Raw genomic sequence first — 16252 nt, forward strand, 5'->3', positions numbered from 1 at the left:
TTACTCTCCAAAAGCGTCATCGTCATAGGTGGCCGTGTCGGCAGCATTGGCGCGGGTAGTGACCAGCGAAGTCTTGGTCTTGGCAGCCTTGGTCTTCTTCTTGTCGCCCGACTTCTCCTCCTTGAGCTTCTCGTTGCTGGCGCGGGTCAGGGCGCTGGCAATCTTCTTGATCTGGTCGCTGTTGAGCTCCTTGACCAGCTCCTTGGCAAACTCCTCGAGGAAGAGGCCGTAGTGAGCCTTCTTGCTGTTGGCGGTGATGAGCGGCGTGAGCAGCGCCCTCATCTTCTCAAACTGCGCCTTGGTCTGGGGGTTGAAGACGGGCACCGCGGCGAGGTTGATGAGGTTGGTCGGGTTGTTGGGGTCCGGAATCATGGTGCCCGACGGGTTGGCCTTGCGCCCGTCGCTGATGCCGATGCTGCCAAACAGGTCCTCGGCGTGCTTCAGGTCGGCGTCCTGCTCGGTGCGGCGGAGCCGCTCGCGGCGCTGGGCCTCCGTCTCCTCCTCGCTCTCCGACTCGTCCTCGGCCTGGAGGCGGGCGCGCTCGGCGCGGTGCTCGGCGATGCGCTGGGACTTGGGCTTCTTCGCGGCGGCGGCGGCAGCGGCGGCCTTTTCCTTGGCCTCGGCGGCCTTGCGTGCCTTTTCGCGCTCGACCTCGGAGTCTTCGGCGGCGTCCCAGGAGTCGAGGACCTGCATGGGTTCGACGACGGGGTTAGACATCAGTGACATCGTCGAAAGGGCTGTCCGCTGGCGGCAGTGGGCGAGGTACTCACATCGCCCTCGTCTTCTTCGTCCTCAAACTGGCGTCGACGGGCGCCGGTTATGATGGGGGAACCGGGGGCAGAGTCGTTGCCGCCATCGCTCTCTTCGTCTTCTGTTCCACAAGAGATACAATCAGTTGAATTGCCTCATACATGGGCCGCCATGGCCGTTGACTCTGGCGTGTCGTATGCGCAACAAGACTCAGCGCTGGCGGTATTTTGCCGGCAAAGTGTGCGCCGTGCAGCTTCGGTCACTCACCCCACTTCTTGGGAGGCATGTTTGCAGGTTATTCGATAGTCGGTCGAAAGGTAGATAGATGGTCAGGCCGTTGTTTTGCACCGTCGCAGGAGGGAGCGCGGCGGGTGAGGCTGGCGGTGATCGCGGAAGCGGTGATGGATTTGCGTGGAAGATGGATCGAATCGATTTGGCTTCTGTTGGTGTACGAGTACGTACATACATAGATTTTCATGGCGGGGTTCCAAAGGCTGCGGAGGGGCAAAACTTTTTGGCTTGAGGCGCAACGGTTGGCTGGGCAATTTTCTCATTCTCTTCTTTCTTGACTTTTGGCTGCGGACACTAGTAACACGAATTTTACATGTGCTCTTTGATGTCCAACGGGATAGACAGTGTACCTATAAATTATACACAGAAAGAGTGTCATTCAACTGAGGGCTCTCTCACTTACAACACAGAAGACGTGAAGCATACTACCTACAAGTGCCCCTCCACCATGTTGATGAATTTCATGGTTGAACAGATTCGGACGCCACCCTACTTGTCTGAGCATGAACTATGTAGTATAGAGTAGATGAAACAATAGATCCAATCAGTAAGATACTGTTCATATCTTGTTCTTACTCCGCACATCCCAACTGCTCATGCCTCAAGTTCGATGAAAGCAGCAGTGTTCCACGTGTATGTACATGTGCTTGATTTAAAGTGCGGAACACCGGCGGAACGAAATACCGTGCAAAAATTCCAGCGACAAACCCCCACCAACAACCTCTTATGCGAATCATGGTGGGGACGCATTCTGGTCAACCTCCCAGTTCCTGCTAGGACCAGACAGAACTGAGTCACAGGTACCGTCTCCCCATGAAGAGTTGCCGGGTTTCCTTCACTTTCAGTCAAAGGAGTCACCGTCACCGTCTTACACTTACACCAAGTCTCGTCCCTGCGTGGACTGCGCCATCGCTTCTGCAGCAGCCACTGACCAGCGCGGCCAGGCCTCTGACGACCCTGCGTGAGCCGAAATATTCATATTCAGCCTTGAGCACCTGCAGGACTCCCTTGAAAAAGAATATCCCATCCACCTTCTACCGCCCCAGAGGCATCGCAACCATGGCGCAGACAGCGGGCATCGACCAGCTCACGAGCTTGGTCAACGGCCTGACGCTCGGCGCCGTCACCGAAAAGTACCCCCAGGCTCACCCTGAAATCAACCCTCTGGATTTCTACAGGGCGCATCTCAGCAACGTCCTGGCAGGCATCTCCGGCGTGGACGCCCAGATCGTATATCCCGCCATCAACTGGACAACCGGCCTCGACAAGGGCGACTTTGTCCTTGCTGTTCCCGCATTGAGGCTCAAGGGCCAAAAGCCGGATGCCCTCGCCAGCAAGTGGGCTGAAGAGGTATACTTTTGAATTCGACTTGTCGTCACTCATAAATCTAACAGTCATATGGCACAGTTCCCGCAAGATGACGCCCTGTTTGACAAGCCCACAACAAGCGGCCCCTTCATGTCATTCTTCGTCAAGGGAGCCCCGCTGTCCAAGTCCCTGATCCCAATGATCCGAAGTCTTGGTGAAGAATATGGTGAGCATTCACTTACATGTCTTCTACTAAGGAGTGAAAACTGACCGACTGCTTCCAGGCCGTAACCGATTCAACGGCCTGAGGGACCCCAAGGACCCTAGCCAGGGCAAGAAGCGCATTGTAATTCCCATCCAGCCCCCAAGGAATGCTACCGATCGGATGCTAATCGCTGTGCAGGTCGTCGAGTTCAGCTCTCCCAACGTTGCCAAGCCCTTCCATGCCGGCCATCTCCGATCAACCATTATCGGTAGCTTCTTGGCCAACCTCTACGAGGGCAGCGGCTGGGACGTGATTCGAATGAACTGTGAGTGGTCCAGCCATATGTCATCCTATCACGAAAAGAAAAAGAGACGAGTGTAAAAAGTGTATGTGCTAATGTTACCCTGCAGACCTGGGAGACTGGGGTAAGCAGTATGGACTGCTGGCTCTGGCGTATGAAAAGTACGGCAACGAAGAGGCGCTTAAGAAGGACCCCATCGACCATCTGTTCAAGCTCTACGTGCAGATTAACGGCGAGATGACTGCAGAGAAGGAGGCCATCGAGGCGCAAAAGAAAGAGGGCAAGGACGTCACTGAGCTCGAAGCCAACAGCCTTGACGAGCAAGCTCGTCGGTACTTTAAGCGCATGGTAAGTGATTGGTGTGCTCTAGTATTGGTTCTTCGTTGCTAATGATGATATATGTCTAGACTGATAGAGATCCGGAGGTGCTCAAGCAGTGGCAAACCTTCCGGGACCTCAGCATTGAGCGATACAAGAGTGAGATTTTGCACATTGGGGCCCTGTTCTTGGTTCTACTATACTAACGCAGCTGGTAGAAACCTATGCACGACTTAACATCACCTTTGACAAGTACAGCGGTAAGATATAGTCGCCGTCGTTGATAGATGAATAAGACTAACTCCTCGTAGGTGAGAGCCAAGTCTCAGAAGAGGCCATGGCCAAGCTTGCTGTGGAGATGGAGGAGAAGAAAATCTCCCGAGTGGACAATGGCGCCGTGCTTGTGGACTTTACCCAGCTTCTCCCTGGCAAGGAGGGCAAGCGACTGGGCGTAGCGGTCATCCGGTATGTTTCGAAGACTTACTTCTCCCGTGACATTCTTCTAATGACTTGGATAACAGAAAGAGGGACGGTACTGCCTTGTACCTTACCCGCGACGTCTGCGAGTTGCTTTCCCGAGTAAGTCAACTTCCCTCTCTGGTGTCTTGATGGATATTCTTTTCTCTCAAGAGCTGGAACAAGGCCGCTGACAGTTCTCAGTACGAAACCTACAACTACGACAAGATGATCTACGTCGTGGCGAGTGCACAGGATCTTCACCTCAAGCAGCTTTTCGAGATTGTCAAGCTGCTTGGCTACAAGGATATTGCGGACCGTTGCCAGCACATCAACTTTGGCCTGGTTCTGGGCATGAGCACCAGGAAAGGCACCGTCAAGTTGTGAGTATCCGCCCACAATTCAGCCACGGCAATTGGCTTGTAAGAGTTGGCTGACATAAGAGTGCAACAGCTTGGACGACATCTTGAGGGACTGCGCAGACCACATGCACGAGACGATGAAGAAGAACAAGGAGAAGTACGCTCAAGTTGAAAACCCTGAGGCTACGGCCGATATCCTGGGCATCAGCAGTGTCATGGTCCAGGACATGAGCGGGAAGAGGTGAGTTGTCCAAGCCTGATGGGTGTAACTTGACCGTGCTCATCGATGAATGCTCCAGGATCAACAACTACACGTTCAACATGGATGCCATGACCTCGTTCGAGGGCGACACGGGCCCGTACCTGCAGTACGCCCACTCGCGACTCTGCTCCATCAAGCGCCGCGCCAACCTGACCGACGAGGAGCTGCAGAGCGCGGACCTGTCCCTGCTGACGGAGCAGCACGCCGTCAACGTCGTGCGGATGCTCTCGCAGTACCCCGACACGGTCCAGAACACGCTCAAGACGCTGGAGCCCACGACGGTGCTCACTTATCTGTTCAAGATGTCGCACGCCGTGAGCAGCAGCTACGACCACCTGCAGGTGGTGGGCAGCGAGAAGGAGCTGATGAAGGCCCGCATGGCGCTGTACGACGCCGCGCGGATCGTGCTGGCCAACGGCATGAAGCTGCTTGGCTTGACGCCCCTGGAGAGGTACGTTGAGATACCCTTTGATTCTTTGTCCCCTTATTGGATTATCAGAACCTTGCAAATTCTGGCGATGTTTCCCTTCGTTTATACTGACTCGGGTCCAGGATGTAAAAAATGGGTACCGGTGCTCCGTATTCCATACCCGGTTCTCCGTATGCCGTGCCGCTTTTGCGCCGCACGGTTCGCCGCAAAACAAGGCTCCGGTTTTTCTCTTTTTGCTAGGTAGAAAATAAGACGGGAGATGGCAAAGGTAGCCACAGAAAAAGAAGAACTCGGTAAAAATCGCAATAAAGTGAAATCTCTGACTCACTCGTGCTCCATCAAAATAAAAGGTGCAATGACTTTTTCGCTGCTTTATTCTCTTCGACGTAAAATGGAGCATCGACAATGTTCTAGCTCATTGAATGTACTATTTACAACCGCGATGTGGCTTCGATACCAAGGTAAGGTAAGGTAGCGTAGCTTTTCTGAACTCCGCGGCATGGAATAAGCGCTGTTATGAATTGTTGCCAAACAAAGCCTACCTTATACTCGATAGCTCGCCTCCTGTATACATCTCCTCGGATTTCACTGATACCGCCCTGTGGCTCTACGAGGATTTACCGCTTGATGATTTTGAGTTGTTGTCAACCCAAGATAGCCGTATAGCCGTATAAGCGAAGAACAGAATAATGGAACAATGACAACTCGCATGTGCTCCATAGAACAAAAGAATAAGAGCGTTCTATTTCGTATACGGCCCGAGAGCCGCAGAGAAATTTGATGAAAATGATATCATATAAATAGAAAGCCAATGAAGAGGCCTCGATTGCCAATTCGGAATTAAAAGAAACGAGTTCCTAGCGCCCGACTGCCGCATGCCGTCCGTCGTCCATGCCGCCGCGCATGGAGCTTGTTGCCCAGCTAATGAGGACAAGACAGAATCCATCGCTGCAGAAGATTCCCTTTACGGTACCGTAGCACGCTTCCAAACTGTATTTGTCTACCGTATGCGAGGAAGGCAACTGGAAATTCTTCTTCTATTTCCGGCTTCGCCAAAGGCTTCCATTACAAGTCCAAGCTGTCATCATGCATGGCCCGAGGAGAAACCAGGACCCCGGGACCCCGAGAAAGAAACGAGAAACTGGAGTCTCGAGAATATCCTAGTACATACACTTGAGAGAACAAAAGAGCAGGTTATGATTTCATCTGTCCAGGTACTTTTCGCAGACCGAAATGAAGAATCGAAAATGAACCGGAAAAAGAGCAACTCACCTGAACAGCAGCGGGTGAGTATGTAAGCACGTAAGAAGAAGAGTCATAGCAAAAAAGGGGACAAGACAGTGTCGCTACAACCCGAAAGGTCCCGACTAGCCTAACGCAGCGCCTCGGACTTCGTCGTCTTGAGCAATGCCGAGAGCCTTGAAAGGGTGAGAGAAGCAAGCATTTGCCTTCTGAAATTTCCACCTGGCAGATGACCCTCAGGCACTGCACCAGAGGCAGGAAAAGAGAAAATTACGGGTTGGTGATTTTCGCCCCAATTGGATGCCTTGCATGCATCGACGATGCCGGCGCTCATCCACGGCGAACCCGCCTACCCGGGTGCGGATTAGCAAGGAACGGCGGGTAAACAAGTGAGAGAAAACGGTGGGAGAGGGTGGCACAGGTCCGGTAAGGGGATATCCGATTGACTTTCTGGTAATACGCGGTCCGACGTGTAAGATGTCTGTTTTCCCGTTGTTATTTCCAAGATTCTGACTCGTCTTAGCATGTAAGGGGGGCTGGTATAAATTCAGGCGCCCCGAGCCCAGAGGGGGGGGTGCATGCTCACATGTGTCTTCATGACCATCATTACCTGTCGTTGAACCATATAACTTTCCTCCAAAGCTTATAGCTTCACATAGTACAAGTTCCGACATGACCTACACCAAGACCGACGCCCCCAGACAAGCCGTCAAGCTTGCCAAAGTCGTGGCCAACAGCCATGCCAGCTGCCGCCTCGCCGGCCACCCGGCACTGACACGGACACTCGCATCCACCAGCCGGCCGGTGTGCACTTCTCGCCTCTTCTCCGGCCAGACCGCCCGAGCCTTCTCAACGACGCCCGTCTCCCAGCTCCGCGACTTCTTCCCTGCCAAGGACACTCCCCACATCATCAAGACGCCGCCGGCATGGCCCCATCCCGGTTTCACGATCGAGGAGCTCCAGCAGGTAACGCCGTCGCATCGTCCGCCCCGTGGTTTCGGCGACTGGGCTGCGTGGAAGATTGTGCGGCTGGCGAGGTACTTTATGGACAAGGCCACGGGCATGGACCGGGAGCAGCAGGTGGACAAGAAGCATCCGACGACCTCCGTCAAGGCGGAGAAGCCACTGACAGAGGCGCAGTGGGTATGATGACCCCCTTATCCTGGATGATTGTCTGTAGCATGCAGTGAATGGATGGCTAACTTATGCAAACAGCTCGTTCGATTCGTCTTCCTCGAAAGCATTGCCGGTGTCCCAGGCATGGTGGGCGGAATGCTCCGCCATCTCAGCAGCCTCCGGTACATGAAGCGCGACAACGGCTGGATCGAGACGCTCCTTGAGGAGAGCTACAACGAGCGCATGCACCTGCTGACGTTCATGACCATGTGCGAGCCCGGCTGGTTTATGAAGCTCATGATCATCGGTGCCCAGGGCGTCTTCTTCAACAGCCTCTTCGTGGCCTACCTGCTCCACCCCAAGATTGTCCATCGCTTCGTCGGATATTTGGAGGAGGAGGCGGTGCACACGTACACTCGAGCCATTCTTGAGATTGAAGAGGGCCACCTGCCCAAGTGGAGCAATCCCAACTTTCGGATTCCTGATATTGCCGTCCAGGTTAGTGACACAGACGCGAATAAGAGCATTTGATGGGAGCAACCAGCTGACACGCGTGATTGCAGTACTGGCGCATGCCGGAAGGCCACCGGACGATGAAGGACCTGATCATGTACATCCGAGCCGACGAGGCCAGCCACAGAGGCGTCAACCACACCCTGGGCAACCTCAACCAAAAGGAGGATCCGAACCCCTTTGTCAGCAAATTCAAGGACAGGGAGGTTCCGAAGCCAGCGCTCAAGCCCGAGGGCTATGAGCGAGAGGACGTGATTTGATCGAACGTTGCAGAGATTTTGGTTGATGTTGGAGGAAAGGGAAAGAAAAGGCATACCCACAAGACATTAGATGGCGTGTTTGATTTGCGTGGTACACAAAAAGGAGTGCCGGCTGGGAAGGAGAGACCTGGAGAACGAATTGCATCATTACGGAGTTTTTTTGATTTTGGCACAACTGCATCGTGCTTACCTTGCCTATACTCTTATTATTAGGTAGAACGCTTCCTCTCTCGACTCTTTTACAGGATTACCTTATACACCAATGCTTGATATTGCAAAGGGGCATGGCATGGTATTTTCTTTTGGTTCAGATATAAACAGACGAGAGTGGCTATGGTGTCATGGTTCATACACCTCACTGTCACTCATGGTGACATTTATTCTCAACAACGATGATACCGCATGCATACAATATGCTTCAGGACAACGAGCAACGGCTTAGACGCTGCGGCTCCGCTCCGGACCAAGACTCCGTAACGAGGCACTGCGATACGAGGGCTGCATGTCGGGGTAGCATCTACGGAGTAGCATCTCCATTTTACCTCATACGCCTGTAGTACATGGTAACCACTCCATTTCAAGGGCGTCTAGTGACTGGAGCTGGCGAGCAATCACCGTCCAAAACAGGCCGCAGCACGGCAAAACGGGACGTCGGGTTCATTGCCGACCGCAGAGATGCGCAAATCCGGTAATACGTAGGGACCCCCTTAATTCGGGCGATTACCGAACTTGATCAGAGTTGGTTGCGGCGGCAATAAAGAGGACCAAGTCTGGAACACGGAATACATAATGCAGAACCAGGGGTAACGAATGGCAGAGAGTTTGCGAAGTCTTAAGGTACATAGAGTGTCGAGAGGAGGCAGAAAGCCTTGCGGAGAGCCTTGCAGTTGATCCGAATCAAAGGGCCCCACAGCCGGCCAATGGGAAGAGGGGATCTAGATTTGCTGGCAGGGCTGGTAGCCGATTGGCTGTCGGGAACCGCCGGTTAGCGGCGTTTTGATTGGTTCTTTCTCGGGAGCTTTTGTGGGATGAAGGTTCTTGATTACGTACTACTAGTAGACACTTTGAAGCACTTGAAGGGACGAGAATTGATGCCTTCCAAATTAAATACCTCCCAGAGAGTACATAACATCAGCTTGGTTCTTCGATGAAGTCATCACCGAATGATCTAACACCTACCTAGATAGTTAGTAGTTTTGTCGCTCAGCCGAGTGATCAGTGAGGTGCAACTAACACTGCACCCTGAGTAATAATACGACCCAGCGTATAAGGTATGTGAAAGTACTTACTTGTCTTCGATAAAAGACGTCACTTGTGTGGCTGTGGCCGCCAGGATGGAGCACAACCCACCTCACCCGCGTTTCGCAGGATCCAAAGTCTGTCCTCGTCCCATTCCAAATGATCTGATCTGACTCCATTTTGTCCCATGCCGTCCACATCCCATCACATCACAGCCGACAGGGCAAGGGGCGGCACTTTGTCTCTCGTGTCGTGCCTGTGCCTGTGCCTGTGCCTGTGCCTGTCAACTTGAAACTGCTGCGGCCACGCTCCTTCGGTGACGTTCGTGCCTGTTCAACTTGTTTCGGGACCCTCCCATGTGCCCTTTTTCGGTCTGTTGGTTCCCCACTGCCTTCCGTAGCCTGGATGCTATTTTCGGATGGACCCTGGAATTGCTGTCTTCTGTTCCTGTTTCTTGACGTCTGTTCTTCCCTTTTTCGCTTCACAGCCACGTTCGTTTGCAAAATCCCCTTGGTTCATGTGAAACATGCAGTAACTATTCCACCGGTTAGAGAATACGACACTACGAAGAGCATGAATGACAATAGAGGAAGACGAGAGATAGAGTCTCCGTCGCTTCAGACTAGAAACACGCTCCGCGAAATTTCGTATACCAGTCACCGACTATATTTAGCACGTAACTACTACTTGTAGTAGAGACAAGACAGCGCTGCCTGGCCTTGTTGGCATGTGTTGCGCAGATCATAGGGGTCCCTAGTCCAGCCAGTTGTCGTCAGCTTCTAGATGTTTTGCAGACACCCCGACGCAAATGAGCCATTAAGGTTATTTGCAATTCTGGGACATGACACGACGTGGCCATGGTCTTGGCCGTGTGTGCTTTTCAAATATGGGCTGGCATGGGTTTGGGAACAAAAGAGTTTGGCATGGTCATGTGAGGCTGGATCTTCCAGGACGGAGCAAAAGTTCGTCATCACCACCGCCGCCGGCAGGTCCATGTGGGGGAGACGACGACACACCGGCTCTCGAACTCTGCTAAACGCGAGTCTCAGGGCTTGGTTCCTTCATTCCGCGTCGAGCTATTTGACGGTGGCTGTAACGGTGGGAAACGGGGTTGTTTGTCGAGAAGAGTCCACATACATACTGCCGCCTTTGAGAGCCATGGCCGGGGCTCCTTGGCAGCTTTCTCTTCACCAGATGCCAGCAGGGTTCAACAAGTGACAGAACGAACAGATGGCATACCTTTCTAGGTAGTAGGCAGCGGCTTTGAGTCTCACCACCTTGGAGCAACGTGAAGCCAGGGCGTGGTCGATTTAGGAGATATTCCAGACCTTTTGGAATGCCTTGCTGACTCCATTTGGAATACTTCCAGTTTCCAATCAAGTTCCATCTTCCTGCGTTCCTGTTCTTCTGTCCTGTATCCCGCCACGGAGGGGCGCCGGCGACGAAAGAGGCCATCCATACGACTCTGTGCGGGGTCGTGCTCTCGCCGGGCACAAGCCGTCGACTTGACGGGGTACAAGGCGGTACGAGGCGCTACGCAAGGGCACTGGAAATTGCTCTGGATTCAAGTTGTTGGCTGGCACTGAAGAAGTGACGGAGGCCGCTCGGCGCCAATTGCCGGATATCGCTGGACGTCAATTCCAGTCATGTTGGACGGCGTACAGGTAGAGAGTACTGCGACGTACGAGTACTCTGTTCGTGTGCCTTCAAAGGTACTGCCCATATCATCACAAGGCGTGCTCCCCCTCATGCTGGCATGGAAAGTACACGCAGAAAAGTATAGCCGACGTACCTTGATCCAGGGCGTCTCAAGCAAACAGCCTTTCTTGGTGTCCCTCGCCTGGACGGTTTTCACGTGGAGATGACCAGACATGACAGCACAACCTTGAGAACACCTGGACATCCACTTACAGCCAGCTCAAGCCGCTAAAAGGCAACCTCTCTAGCGGCTGCTCGCTGCTAGTACACTCCCCTAGCAGTCCAGGTCGTCTTAGCACTGCTCCGGCCGCCTAAGCCGTGGCCCCTTCAGCAGCCCTTACAGCGCTGATGTGCTGCTACAGTCCCAGCGGCCACCTGGTCCTCCGGTTCCGTTGAATCCACATCCCACCTTGTGCGATTAGCTTTCTGCCTCCTCCATCATCATCCCGCACCTCGACCAGCCCGCAGCCTCTCCAGCTCCCGTACCAGCTGCGTCGTCAGCAGCGCCGTCAGACGCTGTCACTGCAACTCTCCAGCTCCTGCTCCTGCTCCTGCTTTAGCTCCTGCTCCCGTATCCCGGCAGCAGACTTGCGGCCACAAGGTTGCTGCTCCAGTTTGTGCACAGCCTCGCGGGTCCCCGTCTCTGGTCCATGATTTGGCGCCCAACCCGAACGAATCCCGACAAAGAAAGGTCGCAGAACGATCCTCCCCCCTTCCCGTCACTTTCTCGCTTGCCAGTGCCGTGCCGGACCTCCAAACTTCTCACCAGCACTTCTCTTACCATCTCTGGCCTCTGGCGCCTCGTCATCCATCACATCATCCAGCGTCTGGCATCGCCTCTGCTGGCCTCGCCTCGCCAGCAACCCCTCGGATCCAGGCCCAGCCCTATCTGATACCTGCTCAGACGGCTATAGCCACGGCTCATCCACCCCGTGCCTGGACGCCCGCACCCGCTCGGAGAACGAGTTGCAGCCGGCCTCAGGACCGCCCGTCTGAAACACTGTCCAGACTGTGATTCGCATCTGCTGTACGCGTCCTGCCGCTGTGATAGGGCCGCACCCCCCAGCACCTTGCATTGCTGCCGCCAGTGCACAGCCTCCCCGCTGTAGCCCGGAAGGCTGACTGTGGAATCTGCCTCGCAACGACGAGGTACGAAGCGGACAGATCAAGCGCTCGGCCGCCATCATGGCCCATGAACCCCAGCGTGGAAGGTCGCCGTCGGCCGGTGGCTTCCAGTCTGATATAAACCAATCTCACTCGCCGGCACGGGCACCCACCGGTGAGCAGCCATCCGCTGGTCTTAATGTTGGACTCGGCGTCGACCTGGATCCGTCACAACAGCAACAACAACTGCAGCAGCAGCAGCAGCAGCAACGACTACAGCAGCAGCAGCAACGAGCATTCGCGGCGCCCCTGCATCCCAACTACGACTCGTTCGGCGCAAACGGCTTCCTCGGCGCACAAGCCAACGCCGTCGACCCGACAAACGGCTTTGATCCCAGCGCGAGCTTCGGACAGCAGCCGGCCACCGGACCCGACTCCACCCTCTCCCTGAACGCCCAGGCGCAACACAACTACCTCTCTCCAAACCTCCACGACGGTGATTTCTCTCTCTTCCCCTCGGCCGCTGAGCAAGGCGATCAGTACAACGCCCCCCTCTTCGAGCAGCCGCCGCTGGGCGACCTTAATGCCATGACCTCCCCGCATTCGCACCAGTCTCCGACCCCTCCACGGCTCTACCAGCCCGACAGTCTGCAGTCACCTCCCTTCAACCAGCACCAGTTCTCGCCTCCGTCGACTCATTCGAGAAATGCTTCCCTAGGACCCGAGGCCGCGCTTCTCCCCAGCCAGATTGGAGACTGGACTCAGCCGCAGTTCCAGGGCCATCGCCGGACTCCCTCCGAGTACTCGGACGTCTCCTCTGTGGCCCCTTCGCCCCATCTCGTCAGTTCCGATACCTTCGACGTCGACCAGTCGGGCCACTCGCCTCTACAGAGGCCCGCGGATAGTAGCCTCTACCAGGAAGTGCTCGGCATTGGATCTTTTAGCCTGGCTGATCACGGTAGCCCCGGGTATCATGGTCGAAGTCCCTCGCACAGTCCAGCCATCAGCCCTCGGATCATGCCCCAGCAGATGCCGGACACCATGCAGCCCTCGTTCAACCTGATTCCGCCAAATGGCGGCTTTGATGGGGTGTCAGGCTACCCGGACCTGCAGCAAAACCACGAGAGCTTTCCCTCGCTATCAGGCGGCATGGGTGGCGAGATGCACCAGATGGCGGCGCCCCCAGCCATCAACATTGACTTTGCGCCGACCAATTCGAGACAGGGCAGCTTTGAGCCGCCCAAGTCGCAGATGGATCAGGATTCGCTAACTCCTCCAGAAAGAGGTAGGCCCTTGTCCACCGTTTTTCTTTTTTACCAAAAGCAGGAGCCCCGAACTGACGCGAGAACTATAGGTCGTCCAAAATCTCGCCCGAGAGCTGTCACGGACCCATTCCACCCCGGTAGCGGAATACTGCCCCCTGGCAATCTGGGATCCTCTCTCGGCGTTGATCTTGCGGCCCGTTCCGATACAGCATCTCGATCTCTATCTCCCCTAGACAGACAAGGAACCAGCTCACCGGCATCTCGAAGGCGACAATCGACTTCTTCAGTGCCGAACAACGTGATAGCCTTACGCCTGGCCGATCCGGAGTATCAAAATAGCCAAGAAGCCGGCACTAGCAAGCGCATGCAGAAGCATCCGGCAACTTTCCAGTGTACCTTGTGCCCCAAAAGGTTCACTAGAGCTTACAACCTAAGGTCTCACCTGCGTACTCATACCGATGAGCGCCCCTTTGTATGTACTGTTTGCGGAAAAGCATTTGCTCGACAACACGACAGGAAACGGCACGAAAGTCTGCACTCGGGAGAAAAGAAATTTGTCTGCAAGGGGGATCTCAAAACCGGCGGCCAGTGGGGATGCGGCCGACGATTTGCACGAGCGGACGCCTTGGGAAGGCATTTCCGCTCTGAAGCAGGCAGGATATGCATCAAGCCCCTCCTGGATGAAGAAATGGTCGAAAGGCAACGCCAGTGGCAGGAACAGCGGATGCAGCAGAACATGGCGCAGAACATGGCCAACCCGCAGGTCATGGGCATGGATGCCGGCCCGGCTTATCCCATGGATGCCAGCGGAAACTACACCCTCCCGCAAGCCCTCCTGGCTCAGTATCCAGCACTGGCGCAGATGAACTGGTCGGCGACAGATATGGGAGGTGGGCTGGACGACGAGCTCAGCGGAAGGTCGTCGTTTGATGCCAGTGACTACGATGACGGCGATGATGGTGGCTATATGAGTAGTTCTGGCAGATATCCAGAAGAAGGCATGGGACAGAATTATGCCGACATGAATTATATGGGAGAATACGGGCGCTGACGGAAGCTCTCGGGATGTTATTCGTCTTCTTCTTCTTCTTCTTCTTCGGGGTCCACCACCCCTACCCCTTCTTCTTCCTTGTACTTTCTACCCCATTACACGGTTTCCTATGTCCTTGATTTCCACGGCCGCAGTGTCTTACTGGGCTTTTCTTCTATTCTTATCCTCCGGACCCCATGTCGGGAAACAGCGAGCTTGGCTTATATAGCGTGGACGGGCGGCAGGTTTCGAATCTTTTTTTTTCTTGAATATTGCGTTGGATTTTCGCTTTGAGGGGAGATTATCTAAATTGAGATGGCCTGGGGTAACCGATTAGATGGCTTGTCGCATAGATACCAATTCTTGAAGCTTATTGTCACTCGGACTCTGGGATATCACAATGTCATGGTGTTTGCCAAAGGGCGTGATACAGGCGACTGATGATTACCAGGTGGTTTTGGGTATGACGGTTAAAAACTGAAACCAAGGGTTTGGATTGTTCTGAAGCACAATATAGAAAAGCAGAACTTGAGGTTCTTCCATCCCGCTTGCAACGTACAAAGGTCCGAGCCATCTAGTCCGCCTCGCAGCTCAACGACGCGTGACGGAGAAGACCGACCTTTATATACGCTCAAGCAACACTGTGCAAAGGAAACAAGTCATGCGCAACAACCTTCATATTCCATCCAGAGCTTCCCTTTATAGAAATATCGAAAAAGTTTATGATGAAGCTTGTCCATTCCTAGTCCCGGTAGAAGTAGCAGAAGCACAAGCACAAGCAGCACTGTAATGGCAGCCCCAAATCAGTATATATATATATGCTGATTGAGCGGTAGAAAATTCAGGTCTTGTGTGAGGCAAAATGACACTTCTCTCTAGATTGTGTAGATTATTGATCATGGGGACGATGCTGGATGCAGTTCATCTTCGTATATTATTCGCACATCCACCGTTAGTTTGTGCCACTTGGCTAAAGCTTCACAAAGCGGTACTGAGAAATGGAATGCGAAAACAAGAAGACAGGTGAGCAGCAATGCTCATCGGCCAAAATCTAGACAGCCTACGGGGCGTGCTTCGCGAGGGGAAGTATTGCACTGTAATCGAAGGCATCGGCGTACTCGCCTAATAGGGACTGCCTGCCAACGTCCGGCGCCGAAGATGTGGAGACTCCGGCTCCGGGATTCGAGCCGGCACGGGGGGCTCGCATTCGACTGTCTGTGCTCTCGTCTGGCCGATGCCGCGGTATGCACATGCATGGATAAGCAAGGTTCCCTTGGGCACAGCTTCAGCAGGGTCTGGCGAACAGGGCAGGGTCTCTGCTGTTATCATGAACTGCATGCCGTGCAGTTCTCGCTAGCATCATGGGCGTGGGGGTTTAGAGAACGTGGACCTGGATAGGCCTGACGGCACACTTTACTCGAGCTATGCACAGGCTGTGGTCAATGTGGCTAGACGGCGAGGGTCGGGAGCTTTGCCAGTGGTAAATGCCTAGTTACAGTTGCAGCCGCAGTTGCAGATGTGATGAATATAAAGCTTGAGGTGGATCAAGATTCTAACCCAGTACGAGTCAGTATGGAAAGCAGCGCTGGGTTGTGATGATGAGGATGGTGGCACGTCATTCATCATCTGACAGCAGAGCCACAAATCCAGCGCTTTGCCGTGGCCTGATGGACGCGCGAAAGCAACCGACCTTGCCGCTTGATCTTGGCGACGTTGAGTTGCTGATGAGCGGTTTGGGTCTGACCGCTTTGAAAAAGACACCCTTGTCATCTTGGGGTCTGGAGCTTCCGTTGATGTTGCACAAGGGTACCTACAGCCAACGGGGCATGCAGTGCTTCCTTTGATTTTTGATAGATGAAGTGATGGATGATGACTCCCGCTCAATCCTCTTGCCATTTCGCTTCTGATACCGCTCGTGCGTTGTTCTTTCTGTACATGTAGTTGTATCCATGTCTTTGAGCAAGGAGGCGGATCTGCGATCGAGGGGGTTCCCACGAGAGGGGCACGGACAGCCCTTCGCGTGGCGGATAACATCAACCCTGAAGTTCCCGCTACCTGCACGTCGCAGCATGCAGATACGCGCATGGATGGTTCCGTGTACG

At 54.2% G+C, this 16252-nt stretch overlaps 4 protein-coding genes across 4 annotated transcripts; 3 read left to right on the plus strand and 1 right to left on the minus strand.

Annotated features, from left to right (window-relative positions):
• BBK36DRAFT_1178195 (translation initiation factor eIF3 subunit) lies at positions 1–1036 on the minus strand (the record flags this gene model as incomplete). The annotated part of the gene is made up of 3 exons (XM_024896120.1): positions 1–687; positions 771–871; positions 1018–1036. The coding sequence occupies 3 exons, from the start codon at positions 1034–1036 to the stop codon at positions 1–3; spliced, it is 807 nt and encodes a 268-aa protein (XP_024747410.1).
• Positions 1037–1787: 751 nt separating this feature from the next.
• On the plus strand, positions 1788–5023 carry BBK36DRAFT_1135973 (arginyl-tRNA synthetase). Its single transcript, XM_024892822.1, is given in 16 exon segments — positions 1788–2051; positions 2089–2391; positions 2449–2575; positions 2634–2701; positions 2756–2879; positions 2965–3203; positions 3263–3330; positions 3378–3379; positions 3392–3433; positions 3485–3638; positions 3695–3752; positions 3834–4012; positions 4083–4232; positions 4291–4704; positions 4806–4909; positions 4997–5023. 14 exon segments carry the CDS (start codon positions 2101–2103, stop codon positions 4810–4812), a joined length of 1923 nt encoding a protein of 640 aa, XP_024747411.1. The 5' UTR covers positions 1788–2051; positions 2089–2100; the 3' UTR covers positions 4813–4909; positions 4997–5023.
• Positions 5024–6137: 1114 nt separating this feature from the next.
• BBK36DRAFT_1135974 (alternative oxidase) lies at positions 6138–7820 on the plus strand. The gene is made up of 5 exons (XM_024892823.1): positions 6138–6160; positions 6211–6306; positions 6471–7068; positions 7141–7539; positions 7605–7820. Exons 3-5 carry the CDS (start codon positions 6598–6600, stop codon positions 7812–7814), a joined length of 1080 nt encoding a protein of 359 aa, XP_024747412.1. The 5' UTR covers positions 6138–6160; positions 6211–6306; positions 6471–6597; the 3' UTR covers positions 7815–7820.
• Positions 7821–11758: 3938 nt separating this feature from the next.
• BBK36DRAFT_1178203 (hypothetical protein) lies at positions 11759–14173 on the plus strand (the record flags this gene model as incomplete). Its single annotated transcript, XM_024896121.1, has 3 exons — positions 11759–12068; positions 12135–13140; positions 13210–14173. The coding sequence occupies exons 1-3, from the start codon at positions 11937–11939 to the stop codon at positions 14169–14171; spliced, it is 2100 nt and encodes a 699-aa protein (XP_024747413.1). The 5' UTR covers positions 11759–11936.
• Positions 14174–16252: the final 2079 nt, after the last annotated feature.

The sequence above is a fragment of the Trichoderma citrinoviride genome (genome assembly GCF_003025115.1).
Source record: "Trichoderma citrinoviride strain TUCIM 6016 unplaced genomic scaffold BBK36scaffold_11, whole genome shotgun sequence".
Lineage (NCBI taxonomy): Eukaryota > Fungi > Ascomycota > Sordariomycetes > Hypocreales > Hypocreaceae > Trichoderma > Trichoderma citrinoviride.